The 20170-nt window shown below is 37.4% G+C and overlaps 2 protein-coding genes and 2 non-coding genes across 6 annotated transcripts; 3 read left to right on the top strand and 1 right to left on the bottom strand.

Moving 5' to 3' along the window:
- The first annotated feature begins 859 nt into the window (after nt 1-859).
- LOC132109498 (P2R1A-PPP2R2A-interacting phosphatase regulator 1-like) lies at nt 860-8387 on the top strand. Of its 3 annotated transcripts, none has more exons than XM_059515614.1 (10): nt 860-1794; nt 3095-3170; nt 3252-3305; nt 3586-3629; nt 3778-3832; nt 4627-4728; nt 4842-4927; nt 5061-5125; nt 5230-5326; nt 7606-8387. In XM_059515614.1, the coding sequence occupies exons 1-10, from the start codon at nt 1679-1681 to the stop codon at nt 7739-7741; spliced, it is 831 nt and encodes a 276-aa protein (XP_059371597.1). In that variant the 5' UTR covers nt 860-1678; the 3' UTR covers nt 7742-8387. The 3 variants fall into 3 exon arrangements, with proteins under 3 accessions (XP_059371597.1, XP_059371598.1, XP_059371596.1); XM_059515615.1 differs by having other exon boundaries at nt 5064-5125; XM_059515613.1 differs by having other exon boundaries at nt 864-1794; nt 7603-8387.
- On the top strand, nt 2576-2713 carry LOC132110259 (small nucleolar RNA U109). The gene has a single exon (XR_009424634.1). It is a non-coding gene; the product is annotated as a small nucleolar RNA U109 (small nucleolar RNA).
- LOC132110260 (small nucleolar RNA U109) lies at nt 4388-4544 on the top strand. Its single transcript, XR_009424635.1, has one exon. It is a non-coding gene; the product is annotated as a small nucleolar RNA U109 (small nucleolar RNA).
- A 1359-nt stretch (nt 8388-9746) lies between the features above and the next one.
- LOC132109501 (motile sperm domain-containing protein 1-like) lies at nt 9747-17468 on the bottom strand. Its single transcript, XM_059515618.1, has 6 exons — nt 17328-17468; nt 12042-12312; nt 11887-11962; nt 11553-11785; nt 10299-10460; nt 9747-10217 (listed from the first exon to the last, which is right to left on the bottom strand). The coding sequence occupies exons 2-6, from the start codon at nt 12193-12195 to the stop codon at nt 10186-10188; spliced, it is 657 nt and encodes a 218-aa protein (XP_059371601.1). The 5' UTR covers nt 12196-12312; nt 17328-17468; the 3' UTR covers nt 9747-10185.
- Between the last annotated feature and the right edge of the window lie 2702 nt (nt 17469-20170).

A 20170-nucleotide genomic window follows, 5' to 3' on the forward strand; every position in this document is an offset into this window, starting at 1 on the left:
TGGTGTGTTCTGTGCAAAACCATTTTATACAGAATTGGGTTCAGGGTGGAGAGTATCATCACACAGTGATGTGTAATATTGTAGGATGTGTTAAGATTGGCATGTAGAAATTATAAGTAAAACGTGATGGCCTGTGGTCTTATGCTTAGCCTATGAAGAGATGTTTTTGTTTTATTTATAATTTTTTTTATATGTTATCAATTAAAATAGTATGTTTGTGGGTCAGATGTTCACTAAAACTTTAAATTCTTGTTTGACCCGTACTGAATTGGAAAAAGTATAAATATATTTTTGTTCTCTGATGCTTCAAATCTGTGAGAAATGTTAAACATTACACAAGGAGAAAAAAATATTTTATCAAATTATTTTGGTGCTAGATAAACGAAACACCTAAATCAAAAGGGGATATGGCATACTTGGTGTGAAACATACTATGGCAAGTATGGACAGTTTTGCTATTTATTATATTTTAAATAAATCAAATACTTTTTTTTATACATTCTCGTTATTAGTCAACAGGATTCGGTGGACAAGTTGGAAGTAGTGGAGAAATTTTAAACACTACCATACATGTCCTATTTATTATAGAATTTTTCATGTCAAATATTCCAAATGTTGCATATGCACAATGCTAGCTGTGGTGTATGTATTTCACAAGTTTTAAAGCGTCCTCCAATTTTAAACTGGGTTCAAAGTTTGACTTATTTTAAAGCAGCAGAGAGAATGCGCATGCGTTAAACAGCGTGCGCAGGGGCACAGTGAGACGTGCCTAGGAAACTCCAGGAAGTGTGATTCCATTGGCTATATCCCCAAACGGTTACCATTCAAAAAGGAACGCCGGCCGCCGTCTAGTTTCTGATTGGTTCACAATGCTGTCAGTCATTACGGAAGGCACAGAAGGGGCGGGACTCGTAGATGAGCTGTGGGTACGCTGCGGCGTTCAGAAAATAGATAAACAGAATCTAACCTTTGATTGACGCAATTAAGTTACAAACTCATCCAACTAGATACTGATACATCAAATTGGCAAACAGACGATGTCGGAGAGGAGCCGCGCGCTTGTCTTGTGATTTACATGCGTTTGCCTAGCAGCCCATCCTGAACAGCAAGCTAGTTAGCAACATGATGATGGCCAGCTGAACATTGTTATGCCTTCAGCTCTTGTTATTATTGCGCTCGCGTTTTAACGGTTAAACTTAAATGCTTTCCTGCTTTGAATTGTTGCCCGTCATGCATCCTTTCCACTTGCACGCCTAGAATTATAGTACGTGATCTGACCGGAGCTGCTCAGTTGTAGGTGCTGTGCGCCATCAAGCTAAGCTAACAGCATTGGAATGGTGTGCATGGGCCAGACCCCTTTCACATATTAGCTCGCAGCTAACCATTTGCTGGATCTACACGTTTGGACCAGAACGTGGAGAGCTTTCTAGAAAGAAACGCGGTGCAGGTCAAGCAAGCAGAATGTTGATTTGCAGAAAACCACGGATCACTTCCTCAGGCATTGATCGAGACCTGCATTGACCCTTAACAGCAACGACAGAAGCCCCAACCTATTTCTATATCTGCTGTAAAATGAGCACATAGTGAGTTGTGACATTAATCTGCTTTGTGCCTTTCAACGATGTAGCTTTGCAACCTACGTGCTTTTTTTGCGGCATACGTAACAAGGACAATAAAGATGAGCAATCAAGTAATCGCGTCACAAGAGAAGATGGAGCTGGATCTGGACATCCCTTCGTCTCTCGATGGGCTCCTGAGAAGATCTAACAGCGAGCCCATGATAAACGGCCTGAGGTGAAGACTGATTACACGTCTTGTGATCCAGTAAATGTATATTTATGTATATCTGAAGGTGTCTTTCAACCGGGTGAGCTGCCTACTTCACCATGCTGAAAGATCCAGCTTAAGCTGGTAGCTGACTGGTTTCAAATTGGTTCAAACTAGCTAAACCAGTTTAAACAGGTAAAGCTAGTTTTTGGAACCTTGTAGCTGGTTTACCATCTGGAAAATACAGCTTAATGGAATATGTAACCCAAAAAAGAACATTTGCTGAAAGTGTACATTAATTCTCAGGCTATCCAAGATGAAAATTGGTTTGTTCATCAAAACAGATTTGAAGAAATGTTATTTATATAATTTAAACACAAATGGATCCTCTGAAGTGAATGGGTGGCATCAGAACAGAGTTCAAACAGCTGATTTAAAAAAACATGAATGCACTTCTATAGCAGAAACCTGCATTTTTTTCCTAATAAATCCATTATTAAGATGGTTTTTAACATAAAACCATTAATTTGAGCTCTCATTATGATGGTACCCATTCGCTGCAGAGGATCCATTGGTGAGCAAGTGATGTACATTACTCCAAATTAGTTCTGATGAAGAAACAAACCCATCTACATCTTAGTTGGCCAGAAGGCGAGCACATTTTCAGTGCTTTTTCATTTTTTGGAGAACTTGGGGTATAGGTTTGCAAACACGGCTTCATATAATTTTGGGGCATCAAGTTCCTACTCAATTTTTGATGTCTAGAATGCTGTATAGCTGGACAACTTACTGAATGTTGAGAAATAACATGCATGACTGTTGTGGTTGCTCTCTCAGTGATAGAGAGCAGAGATATGAAGCCATGCTAGAATAACATGCTTTGAGTTATCAGGGCCACCAGTCTCTCAAGAACAGATTGTGTTGGTAGTATAAAACTCACACATTAGTACAGCAATGGTGTTGAATACAATATTTCCTCCAAATGCATGCTTGAGTTTGTACAGGTTTACATTTTTAAAACCTGTTTTGACCTTGTTAATGTCAGAACTAGACCTTTGGTTGAAACACCAGACTTCTCTTTGGTAACACATGGAGGACTTTTCCAGTTATTTTGTTTAAATCCCACCCTTTGCCTGCATTTTAAAATGCAACACCAACATCTCGGAATTTCATCTCAGAACCAAATTCCTGGCCTACGTTTCCCCACACACTTGGATCTGTTGCAAGAAGGATCTGTAACTAATTGCTCCATTTTATCATGACTTTAAAGTTTAAATGAGTAGTTTTTTGTACATGCTGCTGTTAAAAAGCTCTTCTCTTTCCCCAGTGATGCTTCTCAGGTGTTCCAGAGAGAGGTTCTTCGCAGCAGAAGAAACAGTACTACTGTTGTTCGACCCAATGTGGTATGTAAAGAGTTGCAGCAGAATACTCTCTCAATGTGCGGATTGGTATGCATCTTGCTTATTTGGATGTTCATGCTTTAGGTTCCATCTTCACCAGTACGTGTTCCTAGCACAAGACTGCAGAGGATCAAACAGGTACAAAGTTTGCATCAATGTACCGTGAAATATGCCTTTTCATAGCATGTCAGACTCACTACTCCTATATATATATATATATATGTGCATATGGGAGTGTGGGCTTAAAAGTACATGCTAAAATTACATTTTGGAGTAATTGCAAACCACCAGTCTTTCAGACTTTGACTGGTTGGTAGTACCACACTCCAACATGGCATTATAGATATGTACAATAAGTTAACTTGGTGTTGGTGTATTTGCTCATAAAGGGATTCTTTATATGCTTGTTCGTTTGTAGGAAGAGGGTGTTGACGTGATGAACCGTGAAACTGCTCATGAACGGTAAGAGCTCACAGCTGCTGAACCTCCAGGGCATTGGTTTCTCATTTATCAGTTGCTGACAGCAGGTTTTGTCTGCTTGCAGTGTTCATAATAATTGACAGGTAGAGTGCTTTTTTATTTTTTTCCCCTTATAATGTCATCAATCTAGAGAAGTGCAGGCAGCCATGCAGATGAGCCAGTCTTGGGAGGAGAGTCTTAGTCTGGTAAGTGTCTGGTTTAAAAAAAAAAAAGTGTATTTTATTGAGAGATATATATACACACAGCCATTTAAACATTTGAGGTCATTTCAGATTTTTGTTTTTAAAACTTACCAAGTCCAAATCTAGATTTATTTGATTAAAAAACTGAAATTCTGAAAATAAATTTAAAACTTTTTTTTTTTTATTTCGATTTGAATATTTCGACATGTAATCTATTCCTATGATGGCAAAGCTGAATTTCCAGCAGTCACTACTCAGGTTGTCAGTGTCACATGATCCTTAATAAATCATTATAATGTTCTGATTTATCATTGGTGTTGAACTTTTTTTTCCAGGATACTTTTGCGTTCTTTTAAGGAATATTTTAAATGTCTTTACTACTATCATTTTTGATCAAACTATTGTCCTTGCCGAATAAAAATAATAAACTTACTGACCCAAACTACTAAACGGTGTGTATATTAATAATATAGTAAAAATAAATTGTTTTGTTTTTAACCTGAATCATCACTATTGTAACAACAACTGAGACCATGTTCTCACTCAGATAATATAATGATGCATGCGCTAGCTATGTTGCTACACTTCCTCTTTCCCCTATTGATGGGATTGTGGACGAGAAAATGGAAGCATGCTAGAAAAAAGCTCATGGAGTCAACAGGGCCACCAGTCTCTCAAGAACAGACTGGATTGGTAGTATAATACTCCAACACTGCATTAATAATCAAGCGGTTAATTAGCTGTAATAATACTGCTGTATTGGGTAAGCGATTTCTATGGTTGTGCTTTGATTCTAGAGTGATAATGATCTTGAGAAGTCTTCATTGTCATCTCCGAAGCGGATTGATTTTGTGCCTGTGTCTCCTGCTCCTTCGCCCACCAGAGGGATCGGAAAGAAGGTATCTACCTTTTTTCATTTATTTTATTTTATTTTTTTAATCTAAATTTTCTCTGCTGTTGATGCTATTTAAGGTTGAATGCGTCAACTGAATTCTCTCTCTCCAATGAGCAGCAGTGTTTCTCCCCATCTCTTCAAATCCTGGTGACCAGTAACGGATTGACGTCCAGCCCTGTTCCCAGCCCGACACGCCGCTTCAGGTGAGTTCTGTTCAGGCATCCCGCCACATTAAGATGGTTTTCTGCTGGCATTTGGAATAATAGTATAGGTTACCATAGTGTAGGATAATAAAGTTTGAGTAGCTGGTGTCACCCTCATCAAATGTTTGCCCAGCAGGAGGAGTCAGAGCCCGATTAACTGCATCAGGCCTGGTATTCTGGGCCCTCTCAAACGCAAAAGTAAGGGCGCACACATGACACTTTATTTTTTTTTTAATGCTGTTACAACTCGGATGCCTTTAAAAAAAAAAAAAAAAAAGTCAAATCTTTTGGTGGATCCTCAGGTGAAATGGAGACCGAAAGCCAGCCCAAGAGACTCTTTCAGGGAACCACCAACATGCTGTCCGCAGAGGTCTCCCACTTGCCTGAACTTAACACCTGGTGAGTTTTCACAGTGGACTTAATAAAAATTTTGCGTACGTTATATGTGAAGTGAATGAGGACTTGGACATTTGAGTTATAAACTCTCCATTCATCTTTAGTATGTCAACTAGTGTTGTCCAAAATCAAGAACAATGGTGTATATATCAATTCATCTGAATATTTGATGCCTTCATTACTAATTTTTTTTAGTATCGAAACAAGCTGCACACTTTCGTATTCCCTTCTCTCTGACAGCGAGTTGACACACCACCTGCGGTGTGTGTAGTTTAAGGAGTATGTTGTCAAGTGCATTGTCCATTTCAGATTGAAGCACAGCACTGTTCATTTACATTTTACATTTATTCATTTAGCAGACGCTTTTATCCAAAGCGACTTACAGATGAGGACAGTGGAAACAATGAAAAACAACAAAAAGAGCAATGATATATAAGTGCTATAACAAGTCTCAGTTAGGTTAACAGAACACGTAGTATGGGATTTAAAATAATATAATAAAAAGAAAACAGAATAAAAAAAAAGAACATTTACAATACAAAACGACGGTCAACACCAGTGGTTGAAAATTATAACCACACAGACATCAAAAAAACATATCGGAGCGTTCCTTGAAATATCCAAGTACTGCAGGTATAAATGAATTCTTATAGATGTTTCTCTGTGTCCTGGGCATTAATGTCTAGAAGTTCTAGAAGGCAATAAGACAAACTGATCATTCAAAGGATGAGTTGCATCTTACAAAACACACTTGAAGCACATGATCCAGTGTTTTCAGGGTCTCACAGAGGCACTGTTCACCGTAAAGCCCAAAGTATACTTCTGTCTGCATTCCACAACAGTCCTACAATAGACCGTATGATTTTTATAAATGTTTTCGTCATCCGGCAGGTGTGCATACAGATCATTTATTATATAATTTTGAAAATGCCCAATTTGAATGGAAGCAGAAACAGTCTCCTTAAATGCAAATGAGACATGCTGCTCCCTTTTCCAGAATAGGACTGTGCCTTTACAGCTTGTACCTCCAATACTCTGCCAAAAAAAAGTGTTTGGTTTTAATTATCATGTTTATCCCATGATAAAAACATGTTAGTTTGAACTTCTTGTATACGGTTTTCTGAAGCACACACACAGAAAGCAGCTGTCACACAGCATGTGAGTTCTAAACTAAGTTTTCTTTCATGTCTTACTGCGCTTAAACTGTCAGATACACACAAGTTTGTTAAACGCATGAATTACAAAAGCAGTTGATTATGTCTGTGGAGGTAAACAACTGGGAATGAAATTTAGATGTGTGGCAGCAGCAATACACAGTAAATACATTAATAAACCTACTGCTGTCTTATCACTTCTGAGGCTGGGACTCTAAATAGTGTTCTGTGCTCGTCTGCGCAGCCAAAGACCTAACAGTAAGCATTTTGTTCAAACTTTCACTATAGCGTTAGAACTTGTAAAAACGGATGGCGGCGCCGTGAATGGAAACTTGCAAGGGGTTAATTAAGGGGTGGTAATATTATAATGGGATCCCCTTACAACGTCACTGGGGCAGCAAAATCTGAGCGTTTTTTTTTTCTCACAAACTTGTAAAGAAAGACTTGCCAAATATATATATATTTTATTTTTTCCCTAAAAAATGCACCGGGGGCCCGATTATAGCACTTAAACATGGAAAAGTCAGATTGTCATGATGTCACCTTTAGAATAGTAACATTTTTGTAATAATAATAATAGTATAATACTAATAATAAGAGTTTCAGTTAAGAAAATATTTTGTCTGATCAAAAAAAGCTTTATTTTATGGCAGTGTTTCCTTATAGTATTGAATATGGACATTTAGAAATTCCAGTTTTGTGGCAGCATTAACGTCTGTCAATTATTATTAAATGGCAAGAAATTCTCTAATGGTTTCATTTATTTTATTAATGACTTGCTTAAAAAAAAACTGCATTAGAAAACCTGAAGCATTATTAACTTGTTTCTAATTTAGTTATTGTGTGTATTAGCATATTAATTTCTGTTAAATATTGCTGTGAAATTGAAGTTTGTATCAGCTTTCCTCTACTTTAATATAGAGATCATTCCCATTGGTTTTAAAGTCACTTGCAGTAATTTTAGAGATTATATTTAGTCATGTGAGTCCATTCACAATATAATTGTCTTAATTATTTGGGAAGACTTTACACAACAGTAAGCTCATTTACTTTTGTTTTGAATGGATTCCAGCTGTGAAAAAGGACCGGTCTCTAACTGTCTGCTTTCTCCATGTGTCTCTCCAGCAGTCTGTCTCCAGATCTTCTGGATGGGAGTCTCAGTAGCGTCGGCTCCTCCTCTGACTCTCCCGCCAAGATGGAAGGAGTGTCACCCTCATCCAGTAACTCGCCCCTCACGCCGCTTCAGGACCTATCCCCTAAGTGATCCGCTGAGCATCACAGGAGGACTGGGCCACTTCTCGGGCCCTTTTCCACTCACTTTTGTTCCCAATGCCTTCCCAAAATGACTTTCTTTCTTTTCATGAATTGTTCTGTTACGTTACATTTTAAAGCGAGGTCCGAGAGTTTTCCGTGTGGGACAGACCCTAAGGGCATGGAGAGACTGCGGATGTTTTTTGCATCAGCTGCTATAAATAGATGTAAAACATGGTGTATAGATCTGTATCAAAGCGAAGGACATCACTGAGGAGGATCGTGGATTTTGTTTTGGTTCCCTAATGGAGCAATTATCTCTTTTGATAACGCTTTTGAAAAGAAAACTGCTGTAAACAGGAGAACAACTACAGGCATGTTCTTTTCTTTACATTGTCAGCTTGCCAACCGGTGTTGTGTGTGTGAATTTAACTTATTTTTTTTGCTTTCATTTGTATGTAAGTATGTACATAAGATTTGTGGCAAAACATGCAGAAGCAAAGAGCTCGACCGGCAAACTGACAGCCGCTGCTTCTGGAGTTTTATTAGCGGTGCAACTGCACTTTAAAGGGGCAGAATTTAATTTTGGGCTTTGGTCTGAATCAGCGTTTGTAGTTTTTCAGGAATGACCTTTTCTTGAATTTTCAAGTAGGTGGAGGAAACTTATTTTTTTTAATTGAGTTGTTTTTTTTTCAGATCTTGGCACTTCATTCTCTGTTAGAATGATATTCATGGTTGCTATACACATCTGCTGCAGCTGGGATTTATTATTGCAGCTGTTGGTAACCACTAAACCCTCGATTTGAACACTACAGAGAAACTAAACTGCCTGTTGAAGCTTGTCAACCTAAAGACGTGCGTACAGCCGTGTTGACAGAGAATGAAGCACAACATCCGGGGCTTTGCCCTGTTTGTTATTCAGGAAGGATTCGGAGGAGAATGTGCTCTACAGGTGCAGTTAAAAGCATTTTTGGGGGTTTTCAGAGGCTTTTAACAGTCATGCATTTAGCCATTTAAAATGTGGAGCAGAAGTGCAAAGAAATGAAACCCCCCTCATCAAAAATTATATTTGTGGACTTTTTAATGTAATTACTGATACCGAAACAGTGTGCCATTAAATTTGTATGTAAGAGAAATGTACGACTGATATTGTAGGAGTTCTTTGTTTGGGGGTGTAGTTACTTTAGGAAATAGTATTTTCTTTTGTAAATGGTTTTCTAAATTTCATTACAAGAAATTGCTTTATTTCCTCAAGCATGATATGATGTATCATAAATTATTTTTTCTGTGCAAGAAAGTGATTGTAAAATATATTTTCTTTCCATTTAAGTAAATTGAAAGAGGTTTTTTCTTTTTTTATGTGAGAACAGTCACGACGCAGCGTAAATCTTTTTCTGAATGTTTTTGCAAACAAAAGTACAGTAAGTGGGTCGAGTAGATCCAGATTCTGTCCTGTAGTGATGGGTGAAGTGTTTTTGTAGTTTGCTTTGCTGGTTTGTTTTTTGTCCTGTGGACGTGTCTGATTCTTTATTTAATGATTTTACTCTGTCCTATCGCCTCATGCAGTACTTCTAAAGCCTGTGCAAATGAACTCTGTCGAGAAGGACTTGAGTGCTGTCATGGGGATGTGTAGTTGTGCTCTCTGAACAAATCTTGTTCCCATCATATCAGAGACTTCAAAATGTCAGAAATAAATTATTTGTCCAGCTATTTTATTGCCTTGTCTTGTGATATCAAACTTATTTGCGGTTGACCGTCTGGTTGTCTTCAAATACACAATGGTCCTAACTGATGTTAAAAAGAACTCCGTGGTCTCTTTTTGTGTGAGTGCACTTCATTTACAGACATAATCTTTCTGCTTTACAGTGGATGCTTTTCACAGACTGTGATGCATTTCTACAATTAACTTTGTGAAAGTATTGGTTAACTGTTTTTAATGTTAAGGCTGCATTTCTTTGATCAAAAACCGCAAAAATGGTAATTAAATATGATTCTAATTGAACCGAACATTAGGAAATGTTTTTAACAATCAATTTCTTTATTTGATGTGGCATCTATAGAGATTATTGTGCACAAGATTTAAGCAGTGAACAACCATCAGAACATAAAAGCCATTTTCAGTCTTGAGAAAAGCAACAAAAAGCCACAGACACTGAATATGACAGCACATTTAATTTAATGTATTCCTGTTCCTCTACACCCCGTCCCACTTAACATAATAGTCAGCCGGATTCGTGCCAGCTCAGTCAATGTTCGGTGTGTAAACAGAACGCTCCCCTCCCCTCGCCTCATGGATCTGTGTGTTTGTGATGATCATTTAAGTTAGTTCCTGTTTACAGGGAGTTTCTCAGACGTGCTTCCCGTCCATCCTCACAACCCTCCTGGCTGTGTTAATGTCCATATCTTCTCCTCTTCATCATTTTAGTTCCTTTCAAAAAGATAGTTTCCAAGAGCACTTCAAGTGCGCAGAATAACCATTGTAAGAAGACCTGTGCGATATGGGAAACAGGTCATGATAGAGTGCACAAAACTATATATATTTGTAATATGATGCTTTTTTTGCGACTCACCTAAAACATAAGCAGCTACAAGTTTCTTGTTAACACTTAAGTGGAGGTAGACAGGCACTGTGGATTCCTGCTCTCCCAGAGTTGGGAGCATAAGGGCCGCCATACACAGCAGACCTAAGAGGACCGTGAGGAGGCTGGGGCCCCCAGAAGCTGTACGGCTCTCTGTGCAAACACAGAAAAGGAAGAAGCAGATGGTTGTACAAGCAATCCACCAAATAATAAAAATAACACAGCTCTCTGACTCCACTCAGTGGGAAAAATAGTTAACAGCAACAGCTTTAATAGAGCTCAGTCAAGTCTAAAGCTAGCAGGGAAAAGCTACCAACCAATCAGTTTTTCTTTTATTTTCACTATACAGTTATTTTCAAGCAAAAGTGCATTTATGAATTTATGAGTTATATTCCACCAGCTTGTTACAAATTATATTTTTGTGAAACAAAATGTTGTTTAAAAAAAATAGAAAAGTAAAAATTCAATCTAGTAAATATATAAAAAAATACACAGGTAAATTTCAGTTAGAGAGGAAACCCCCCAAAAATTTAAAACTTTAAAAATGGTACATTTAATATGAAACATATAAATATTATTTCCAGTCGATATAAAACCCCACTGCTCTATTTTCATTTTTTGAAACAAATGAAGAAACCTTTATTTAATTTATTTATTAAGAAAAGAAAATAGAAATTAACTGACACTTGTATTTTTGTAAATAAAAAAACTGAAAAACTATTTAAAAACTTACAATTTAATAAAAAAACTGAAGTATTACTTCTAGCAAATTTTAAACACATTGCAAAATTTCAATTTGTGAAGAAAACCAATAAATAAATAAACGGTAACTTGTATTTTTGTGAAGAAAAATAAATGTATGTGTATTTGATATATATTTATATAATTATGTAATATATATATAAAATAGATAATATACATAAATGTATGTAAAATATAATATATATAATAATTATTTATACTGTACTACCATTTTACTTTAAGATGGTGCATTTCTGACTGAAACAAGATATTCAACAAAAAGCAAACCGCTGAGACAAAATTTTATTCTTAGCGAATTACCTGGATTAGAAAACGTTTTTTAGTGACTGGTGGATTGGATGTTTAAAAAAAAATGAAGAGTATTGAAAAGATGGAGAAAGCCATTACTCTTTGATGAAAGATTACAAGCGGCTTTGAATCAATCACAGCAGGAACCAAGAATGCGTATTAAGAAGATAAATTCACGTTGACTGTAAAAGGCACCTGTCTGGAATGCAGTCTGCTCAAAGAACACTCTGTCGGCAAGTTGCTCCTTCATCCTGTGCTCCTCTTCCTGGGGCCGGACCTGGGGCTGCTCCTGAGCGGCGGAGGGCAGCAGAGTGGCCATCACTTCCTTCCTGCCCAAAGCCTTCCTCTGACTCTGCTCAGACACCTGCAGCCGAAATTTATCAATCACCCCGTAATGACAGGCCCGCACGTCCCTATGGCGGATCACACTGTTTGGAGAAAGTCACAAGAAATGGAAGGTTGTGAAAGGCTGAAACAAATCGAAATAACATTTTCTGCTTCAAATATTGCACAAGACCTGGAAACTTACATATCCACGCAACATTGTGGTTTAACAGCACCAGTGGCATCCACCACGGCATACTTGTTTGGCGCTGTGCACAAAACTGACGGAACAACAATCAGTTAAAAAAAGGAGGACCAGTGCGAGACACTATGGATACTGAAACGAAATACCTGACTTACCTTTGAATTTAAGAGCAAACTCATAAGGGTTGTAGAGGGTGAGCACCTGCTTATGTGAAGCCTGCTCATCTGCATAGAACACCAGCTCAGTGGGGAACACAAACACTGGAAGGCTTCCCTCCACTAGATCAGGCTGCCGGCTCTGCTGCTGCATTGGCTTCAGCTGAGCTCACGTCCTCCTCTCTTTATCGTCTCTGTGCTGAAACGGTGCAGAGATCCAGTTCTAAATGAATGCAGCCAGTTCAGCTCTTTGGCAGCATGACGTTCGCCTCTGAAATGACAGAAATGGGGCCACCTCATCATGACAGACAACAGGAGGCAGCAATACAAATAATGTTTAAATACAAATAAACAGGTTTTTCATAATAATAAAAGTAGAACATCAAAAGTACACAAAAACCCAGGTTTAGTGAGAACTAAATGGCTGTAGGCACTATGTGTAAATGTGTAACTGTAACACTACAGTTCAAAAGTTTGATGTCTGTAAGATTTTATTTAAAGCAATCAATGCATTCCTGTCACTTTTGATTAAAGACTGTCCCAATGTTACAAAAGATTTCTATTACAAATAAATGCTGTTCTTTTGAACTTTCTATTCATGAAAAAAATCGACAGTGTCCATAAAAGTATTAAGCATATATTAAGTTTTCAACATTACTAATTATAAGATATATTATTGAGCAGAATATAAAAATATATATTCTGAAGGATCATGTGAAGCTGAAGTAATGCTCTTTTAAACTAAATTATATTTCACAATATTACTGCTTTTATTGGATTTTTGGAATGCAGCATCAGTGAGCATAAGAGACTTCTTTCAAAAAAAACAAAGTGTTACTCACGAGTCAAACTTGCAAAGTCCGAACTACTGAGGATGCAAGTCTGAACTTTGCGTAATTGGTATTAAGAAACGCACGCAGACATCAGTGTTGGGAAAGTTCACTTTCTACATGAACTAGTTCAAAGTTCAATTCACAAATTTTAAAATGAACTAGTTCAGTTCATAGTTTAAACTACAAAATTTTGAACTAAAGTTCACAATTCCAAAAATGAACTAGTTCATAGTTCTTTTTTCCATACGTTGCTGCGAGCTATTATTTTTCAAAATTATTGCCACAGCCCATATAGAATCACAGACAGCAATTATTTTATCAGCTTTAACAATGAAGCTATGCGTCCGATTTCATCTTCATATCCAATTTTGAATCCTTATCCAACCAGGGTTTACATTAGCATTGAGGGGACAGCATTTCCCCATTGTTGCTTTAATGCTTTGTCTCCCATTCTCACCGACATTGTCATAAACATCATAAAATTCTTTTAAATGATCATACGCCTTCTTGCTACATGCTGCTGTCGTTTGCTGTTTTTTTTTTTGATGACGCGTCACGCATGCGGCGGACGGCGGTGCGACACTGGTGGCTGGTGTTGCCAGATTGGGTGTTTTTCCGCTACATATTAACCCTCTGGGCTTCTTCGCCCGAAAACTTGAACGTTTTGAAATGTTTAATTTTTTTGCTTCATCGGATGGGGATGAAACTTGGTGACTTTTGTTGTATTACCTATATGAACACACAAAAAAATCAAGGAGATGATTCTGATATGTTAAAGGGTCGTAAAAAAAAAAGTCACACTTAGCTTCCTCCCGCCCGAAAACGGGCGACATAGGAAATGAATGGGAAATACGAAAAAATAGGAAAACTCAGAGAAACTTTTGGTGGTACAAGCTACAGATCAGCAACTGTGCTGAAAAAAGGTGTACAGCAATGAAGGGGTGACACTCTAGAACATCAAGAGTGCAAATAAGATCCCCCCCCCACACACACACACACACACCCACGCACACAAACACACACACACATACACAGATAAACTCGCGACTGCAACAGCAAATTTGTAGAATATTCCACATAAAATCAATAAATGAAAAAAAAAACTTGCTCAAATGCACACACACACACAGAGAGAGAGAGAGAGAGAGAGAGAGAGAGAGAGAGAGAGAGAGAGAGAGAGAGAGAGAGAGAGAGAGAGAAAGAGAGAGACTGCAACAGCAAATTTTGAGAATATGCAAAAATAAATAAATAAAAAATACAAAAAGAGACTCTCGCTCAAATGCAACACACACACACACACACACACACATTCACTCACACATACACACACACACACACACACACACACATTGTGTTCCCTTTCTAACCAAATGCTATAGTTTGATTGTAATCATAATGCAAAACCTGATACTTATCTAAACATTTTTGTTAAGAAAATAAAGTAATCATCTTTTAGAATATCTAAATGTATATCTAAATAAAAAAAACGAATAAGATAGAGAAATCATGTCTAAAACAACAAAAGGAATCAAAAAGCCTTTCTATATAGGATATATAGGAAGCTATAGACAGCCTACAGGCTGGTACAGGACATTACACAAAAGTGGCTATTTTTTAAAGCCACTAGATGAAGTTCTTCTCCTGGAACATTTTTTTTTTAGGCTGGCACTCTATTTTGATGTGAAATGCTGCATTTATTGATTTTTTTTTAAAAATAAATATAAAATAAAAAATGATATATTAATTCTAATGGAAAAAATAGCTCATAAAAATTATATAATTAATGCAAAGTATCATAAAAAAAATCTAAAAATTCTAAATAATAATCAGAAAACATTATAGAACAAAAATATATTTGATTGGTTATCCTGGGAAAAAGTAAAGTACAATTTTAAGGCTTCGCCCGTTTTCGGGCGGGAGGAAGCTAAGTGTGACCCATTTACGAAGAAGCCCAGAGGGTTAAGACCCGTTTACGGTGTGTTTTAGACGGATTTTCGCCTGGAGGGCTCTATAGAAATCTGGCACCCTATTGAACGAAGTTAACCTGAGAGAGCGTGCCGTTCACAGACACCAGAATGAACGAGTTCACATTAACGTTCATCAGGCATTAATACAGCACGTTCAGTTCACGTTCGCCCAAAATATGAACGAGTTCATGAACTATCGTTCAATGAACGCGTTCAGGCACAACACTGGCAGACATACGTCACCAGACTATTTGCCTATTCTTCTCTGTACTTCAGACCCTTTGACGGAAATGCAGACAACAATAGGTCTGGTGGAAAAAAGGTCCTGGGATATATTGTTCAAGGTGATTTCGGTGCAAAAGAGGCTAAATAGTGGGTCATGATCAAAAAATTATCCAGGTCTGTTCTGATGAAGATGGCTAAATGATAAATTCACATAATGAAACCCAACTAACTATATAATTGTGCATGACTAAGATAACAAAAAGGAGGAGAAAACACTTCCCATATCAGCCTTGACATCAAAGGCTGCACATTCTATCAAACTGTAAATCTATTTTTGGCACAGATTAATTCGACAGCTTGGTATAAGCAGCCAAACTAGACAGACATAAAAAAGAACAAGACTGTCTGAGAAGCACGCAAGCGCAAAAAAAAAAAAGATCAACTGTTATTTAAATGATCCGACTTTATAACCATTTACAAACTAAAATGATCAATTATCCTATTCCATGTGTCATGTTATTAATTTATCATGTTTTAAGGCCTATGCAGTTTGTGGTAATATGTCTATATTTGATCTGAAAGACATTTCTTGTACAATAAACAACTTTGGCACAATGCTGGGCAATTTGACATCAAATCTGAATCCTAAAACAAAACCAGCTGCGCACTAAAACAACAGGAGGTTTAAATAAATTACATCTGACAGCATGAATAAGCCTAAGTAACAACAGATTTATTTGTGGCATGAAAATAATCAAAGCATGCTTCAGAAAAGTGAAGCAATAACATGCATGAATTGAAAAGCTGTTGCCCTCGAAAACGGGTAAATTTTTTTACTGTAAATGATGAGCTGTGATTTAGATCAGAATTCATAATCATTTAGAGACCAAAATGATCGATTTTCAATAGTGTCATTAATTCAAAGTCTCTTGTTGATAATTATTGTACCATACTGTTATATTATACTGTCATAACTATGAAGTTCACAGTAGTATTTGTAAATCTCAGTGTTTGAGTCGAAGGACATTTTGTACAATAAACGTCTTGTACAGTGCTGGGCAACTTATGTCATAAAATATGTCATAAAACAAAAGCAGCTGAGAACTACAGCAACACAATGTTTAAATAACTTACAAATTACATTAATAATAATTATAAGTAACAAAGTTTCTCCCAGACTCATTTTCGGCATGAGAATAATCAACAGATGGTTCAGAAAACTGATGTTTATATAAAAATACTTTATAATTTAGCAGCTAGTATTGATATGCAGGTACATAAAGCGAAAGTCAACGGAAAGTACAAGGCACGTGTCAATATAATCTGATAAAGGTGTCACTGTAATAGTGACTAAAGGATGATGGCCGAGATATCTCCTGTCTCCACGTGGCTAATCATGTGACCGTGTTTACTGAATTCGTCTGAAACTCAAGGATTTCGCAATACGATCTAAAGCAATAAATAAATAACGTCAAACTTAAAGGTCTTCAACATCATACTTGTGAGGTCCATGACACAGCACGACAGCTGGCAGATATAAGAGTGCCTGTTCTCAAATATCAGTCCAGAGAACTGGCTTTTACCAATGTCAGATAAATACACCCGACAGGTGCGTAAAAACAACGCTATCCTTCAACTAAATACTAAAACCCCATGTAAGTGTGCTCTGTATAATACACAGATCCCCGTCGAATGATTGACGTCTCGCTAGAGAATCAGATAAGATAACGTCCTGACAGACCTTTTGTCCTCTGGAAGGCTAACTTACTGTGTCTTGCTGACTATAAGCAGAGAGGTAGCAATGACATTCGTATTTTAACAAACCTACACATTAAAGCGTCCATTTGCGACCGCGAACCGTGTGATGTAAACATTTCCTTACATACAATACATTTGGATGTCTAAAGTTAAAAACAAGTCAATAACGATATCAGTAACGGTACGGCAAGTTATCGGTCTTAAATATGATAAACAAACGCTTGTCATTTCAGTTCTTCACAGTAAGTAACATTTAATAAGACGTCCCGCTCGCAAATACTGTTACTGGTTAAAATAATTCAATAGACGAGATGTTTAGTATTGTTCAATACGTTAACGTTAGATGTATTGGTTGTTGACGTATTGCTGGTTTGGTTATATTCATGCTAGCATAACAATATTGTAAAATCGAGATAACACAGCGTTTAATACTAATTAATGAATAATGACGTTATTTAAAGAATAAGGTATATTGAAAACAATTAATAAACATGAATGTTTACCTCACTCCCGTTTACCATTTAACGATATTTATTTCAAATCCCACCCCGTTGTCTTTTTCTTTGTCAACAATACGCTGCCAGGGCGCGTTGAATGCTGGGATACTGGAGGGCTTCCGCTAAAGTTCTCTATGACGTCATTGCGTTTGGCAAATGTACTTTCTGTTATTTATAGTATTTTTCTCTGGAACTGTTTTCAGAAGATAAGTGACGCCCGTCTTTCGTTGTATCCCTCTAAATCTTAAACACAGTTTGGGTGACTGTTTTCCCGTTATGAGAAATCTTAAAGGGACAGTTCACCCGAAAATAAAAATTATTGCATTACTCGCCCATGTTGTTCCTATTGCTAATGTGGCTTTAATCCTTCACTGGAAGAGTAGATAAAGAGAACATTACACGGGCTGAACGACTCAGTCACCATTCACTTTTTGTTTAAACTGGAGCTGTTATGTCTTCTATTATGTGACAGAATTTGTATTTTTAGGTTAACTGGCCCTTTAAGGTTTAAAAGCAAAGCTTAAATGAAGCATTTCGTTAAAACAATAACTTTTCTATAGATGTTAGCAATAAAAGCACAGGAAACCAGTAAATAACCATTTTTTTAACCAATGAACTGAACTTAACATTTGACAACACGACACACAGCATGCATGTCGCCTATAAAGTTTAAGTAAACAATTCATCCTAAATAAACCTGCACGCCCTTTAAAATGAATGCTCATTCAGACAAGTATCCAGCACCGCCTTTTCAGGGCACAGCCCATAATAAAAACATCTGTGACCGCTTGCACACATTTGCACAATGAGAAAACGTAAAGAACATTTTGCATTACAAAAAAAAAAGACTACAGAGAAATGAAAACAGGAAGAACAACTTGACGACCTTTAGAGAGAAACTCTCAAGGGACAGTGACACACACAGTTCATGAATGTACAACACTGACGGATTCACTTAAAAGATATCCTTTGTTGTAAATCAGTACGCCAAAGGCGATAATAAACATAAACCGTGTGGTGAAAAAGGTGTGGTGAAAAAGAAGACAGTCGAATATGCCCTATAATATGGTGATCTTATGTTTGTAATAAGACGTTTCTCACGCTGCCTGAGCAGATGTAGCTATGTAAAAATGCGACTGATTCGATTCTAATAAAGGGTCCTGTATAATCTGCACGTGTTCACAAATATATCACCGCAAATGCCTGTACATGTATCGCAGCGGGTTCAGTGTGTGGGGTTATGGTGAACAGGACTGCCAAGCAGGTACGTCCCTTTCTGACATTCCCAAAAATCAAAGAGCATGTACAGCGAGGCTCCACGCGATTTAGGAGGAGCCAGCACCGGACAACCCTGCTTTTCCTCCCGCGTCTGTGCCGCTGTTGTCCCGGTCTCAGGCGAATTGATGCATTAACATGGCGCTTGACTATACTCTCTCGAAGGAGATAAACAAGAGGAGGGGAAAGCGGACGAGGACGTATATATATATATATATAAAACACACAGAGTTCAAGCTACTCCCCCCAGCAAGACAGATAGACCAGGATCAGGCGAGGAGGGGGTTGCCCTTTATGTGAGATGAAAATGAAACCATATGTGACCCTGAACCACAAACCAGTCATAAAGGTCGATAAGAATCTGAGAGCTGAATAAATAAGCTTGCCATTGATGTATGGTTTGTTAGTGTAAGAGGATTTGAATGTGTGGTAAAATGTGGATAAATGTGGATTCTGAGGATGCAAAATAAACATTTTGTTTTTGAAAAAATCGCTTTTAAAGTTATTTAAATTAAAGGGATAGTTCACCCAAAAATTAAAATTATGTCATTAATAACTCACCCTCATGTCGTTCCAAACCAGTAAGACCTCCATTTATCTTCGGAACACAGTTGAAGATATTTTAGATTTAGTCTGAGAGCTCTCAGTCCCTCCATTGAAACTGTGTGTACGGTCTACTGTCTATGTCCAGAAAGGTAAGAAACCAGTCATTATCTGGCTCGGCTCGTTGTTTATCTTCAGTTCTCTCTTCACAGCAGTTCAGTCAGTGTACTGTTTGAGTAAATGAATTACTCCGGGATATTGGTTTGTTTGAACTCAGAGGAAGTGTCAGTCACATTAAAAAAGTTAACAGCTTAAGTCATTTGCAGATTAATGCATATTTGAGACGCGAACCGTTTAAATCGATTCAGTTCAATTTGGTGAACTGTTTCAAAAAGATCCGGTTACATCGAATGATTTGTTCGCGAACCGGATATGACAAACTGCTTTGTTTTGAACTGTTTTACAACAGACACGGAAGAGAAGACAATGCTGAATAAAGTCGTAGTTTTTGCTATTTTTAGACCAAAATGTATTTTCGATGCTTCAAAAAATTCTAACTGACCCTCTGATGTCACATGGACTACTCTGATGATGTTTTTCTTACCTTTCTGGACATGGACAGTATACCGTACACACAGCTTCAATGGAGGGACTAAGAGCTCTCTGACTTAATCTAAAATATCTTAAACTGTGTTCCAAAAATAAACGGAGGTCTTATGGGTTTGGAACAACATGAGGGTAAGTTATTAATGACATAATTTAGCAAATTGGGCGAACTAACCCTTTAAGTCCTTAGCAATGCATATTACTACCCAAAAATTTGTTTTTGTGGTCCAGGTTCACATATATGTTACAAATGAACGTGTCAAATCTGTCCCAACACGCAATATAATAGCAAAAGCGCCTATAATAAGACAAAAACATAGCGTACATGCGTGCAGTAGTATCGTAGTTCTCCTGCTCGCGGAGAACTGAGAATGAGGAATTCCACGACCTCTTTGCTTTTTATACCCGAGTGGGCGTGGCTTCGC

The sequence above is a fragment of the Carassius carassius genome, chromosome 29, assembly GCF_963082965.1.
Source record: "Carassius carassius chromosome 29, fCarCar2.1, whole genome shotgun sequence".
Taxonomy (NCBI): domain Eukaryota; kingdom Metazoa; phylum Chordata; class Actinopteri; order Cypriniformes; family Cyprinidae; genus Carassius; species Carassius carassius.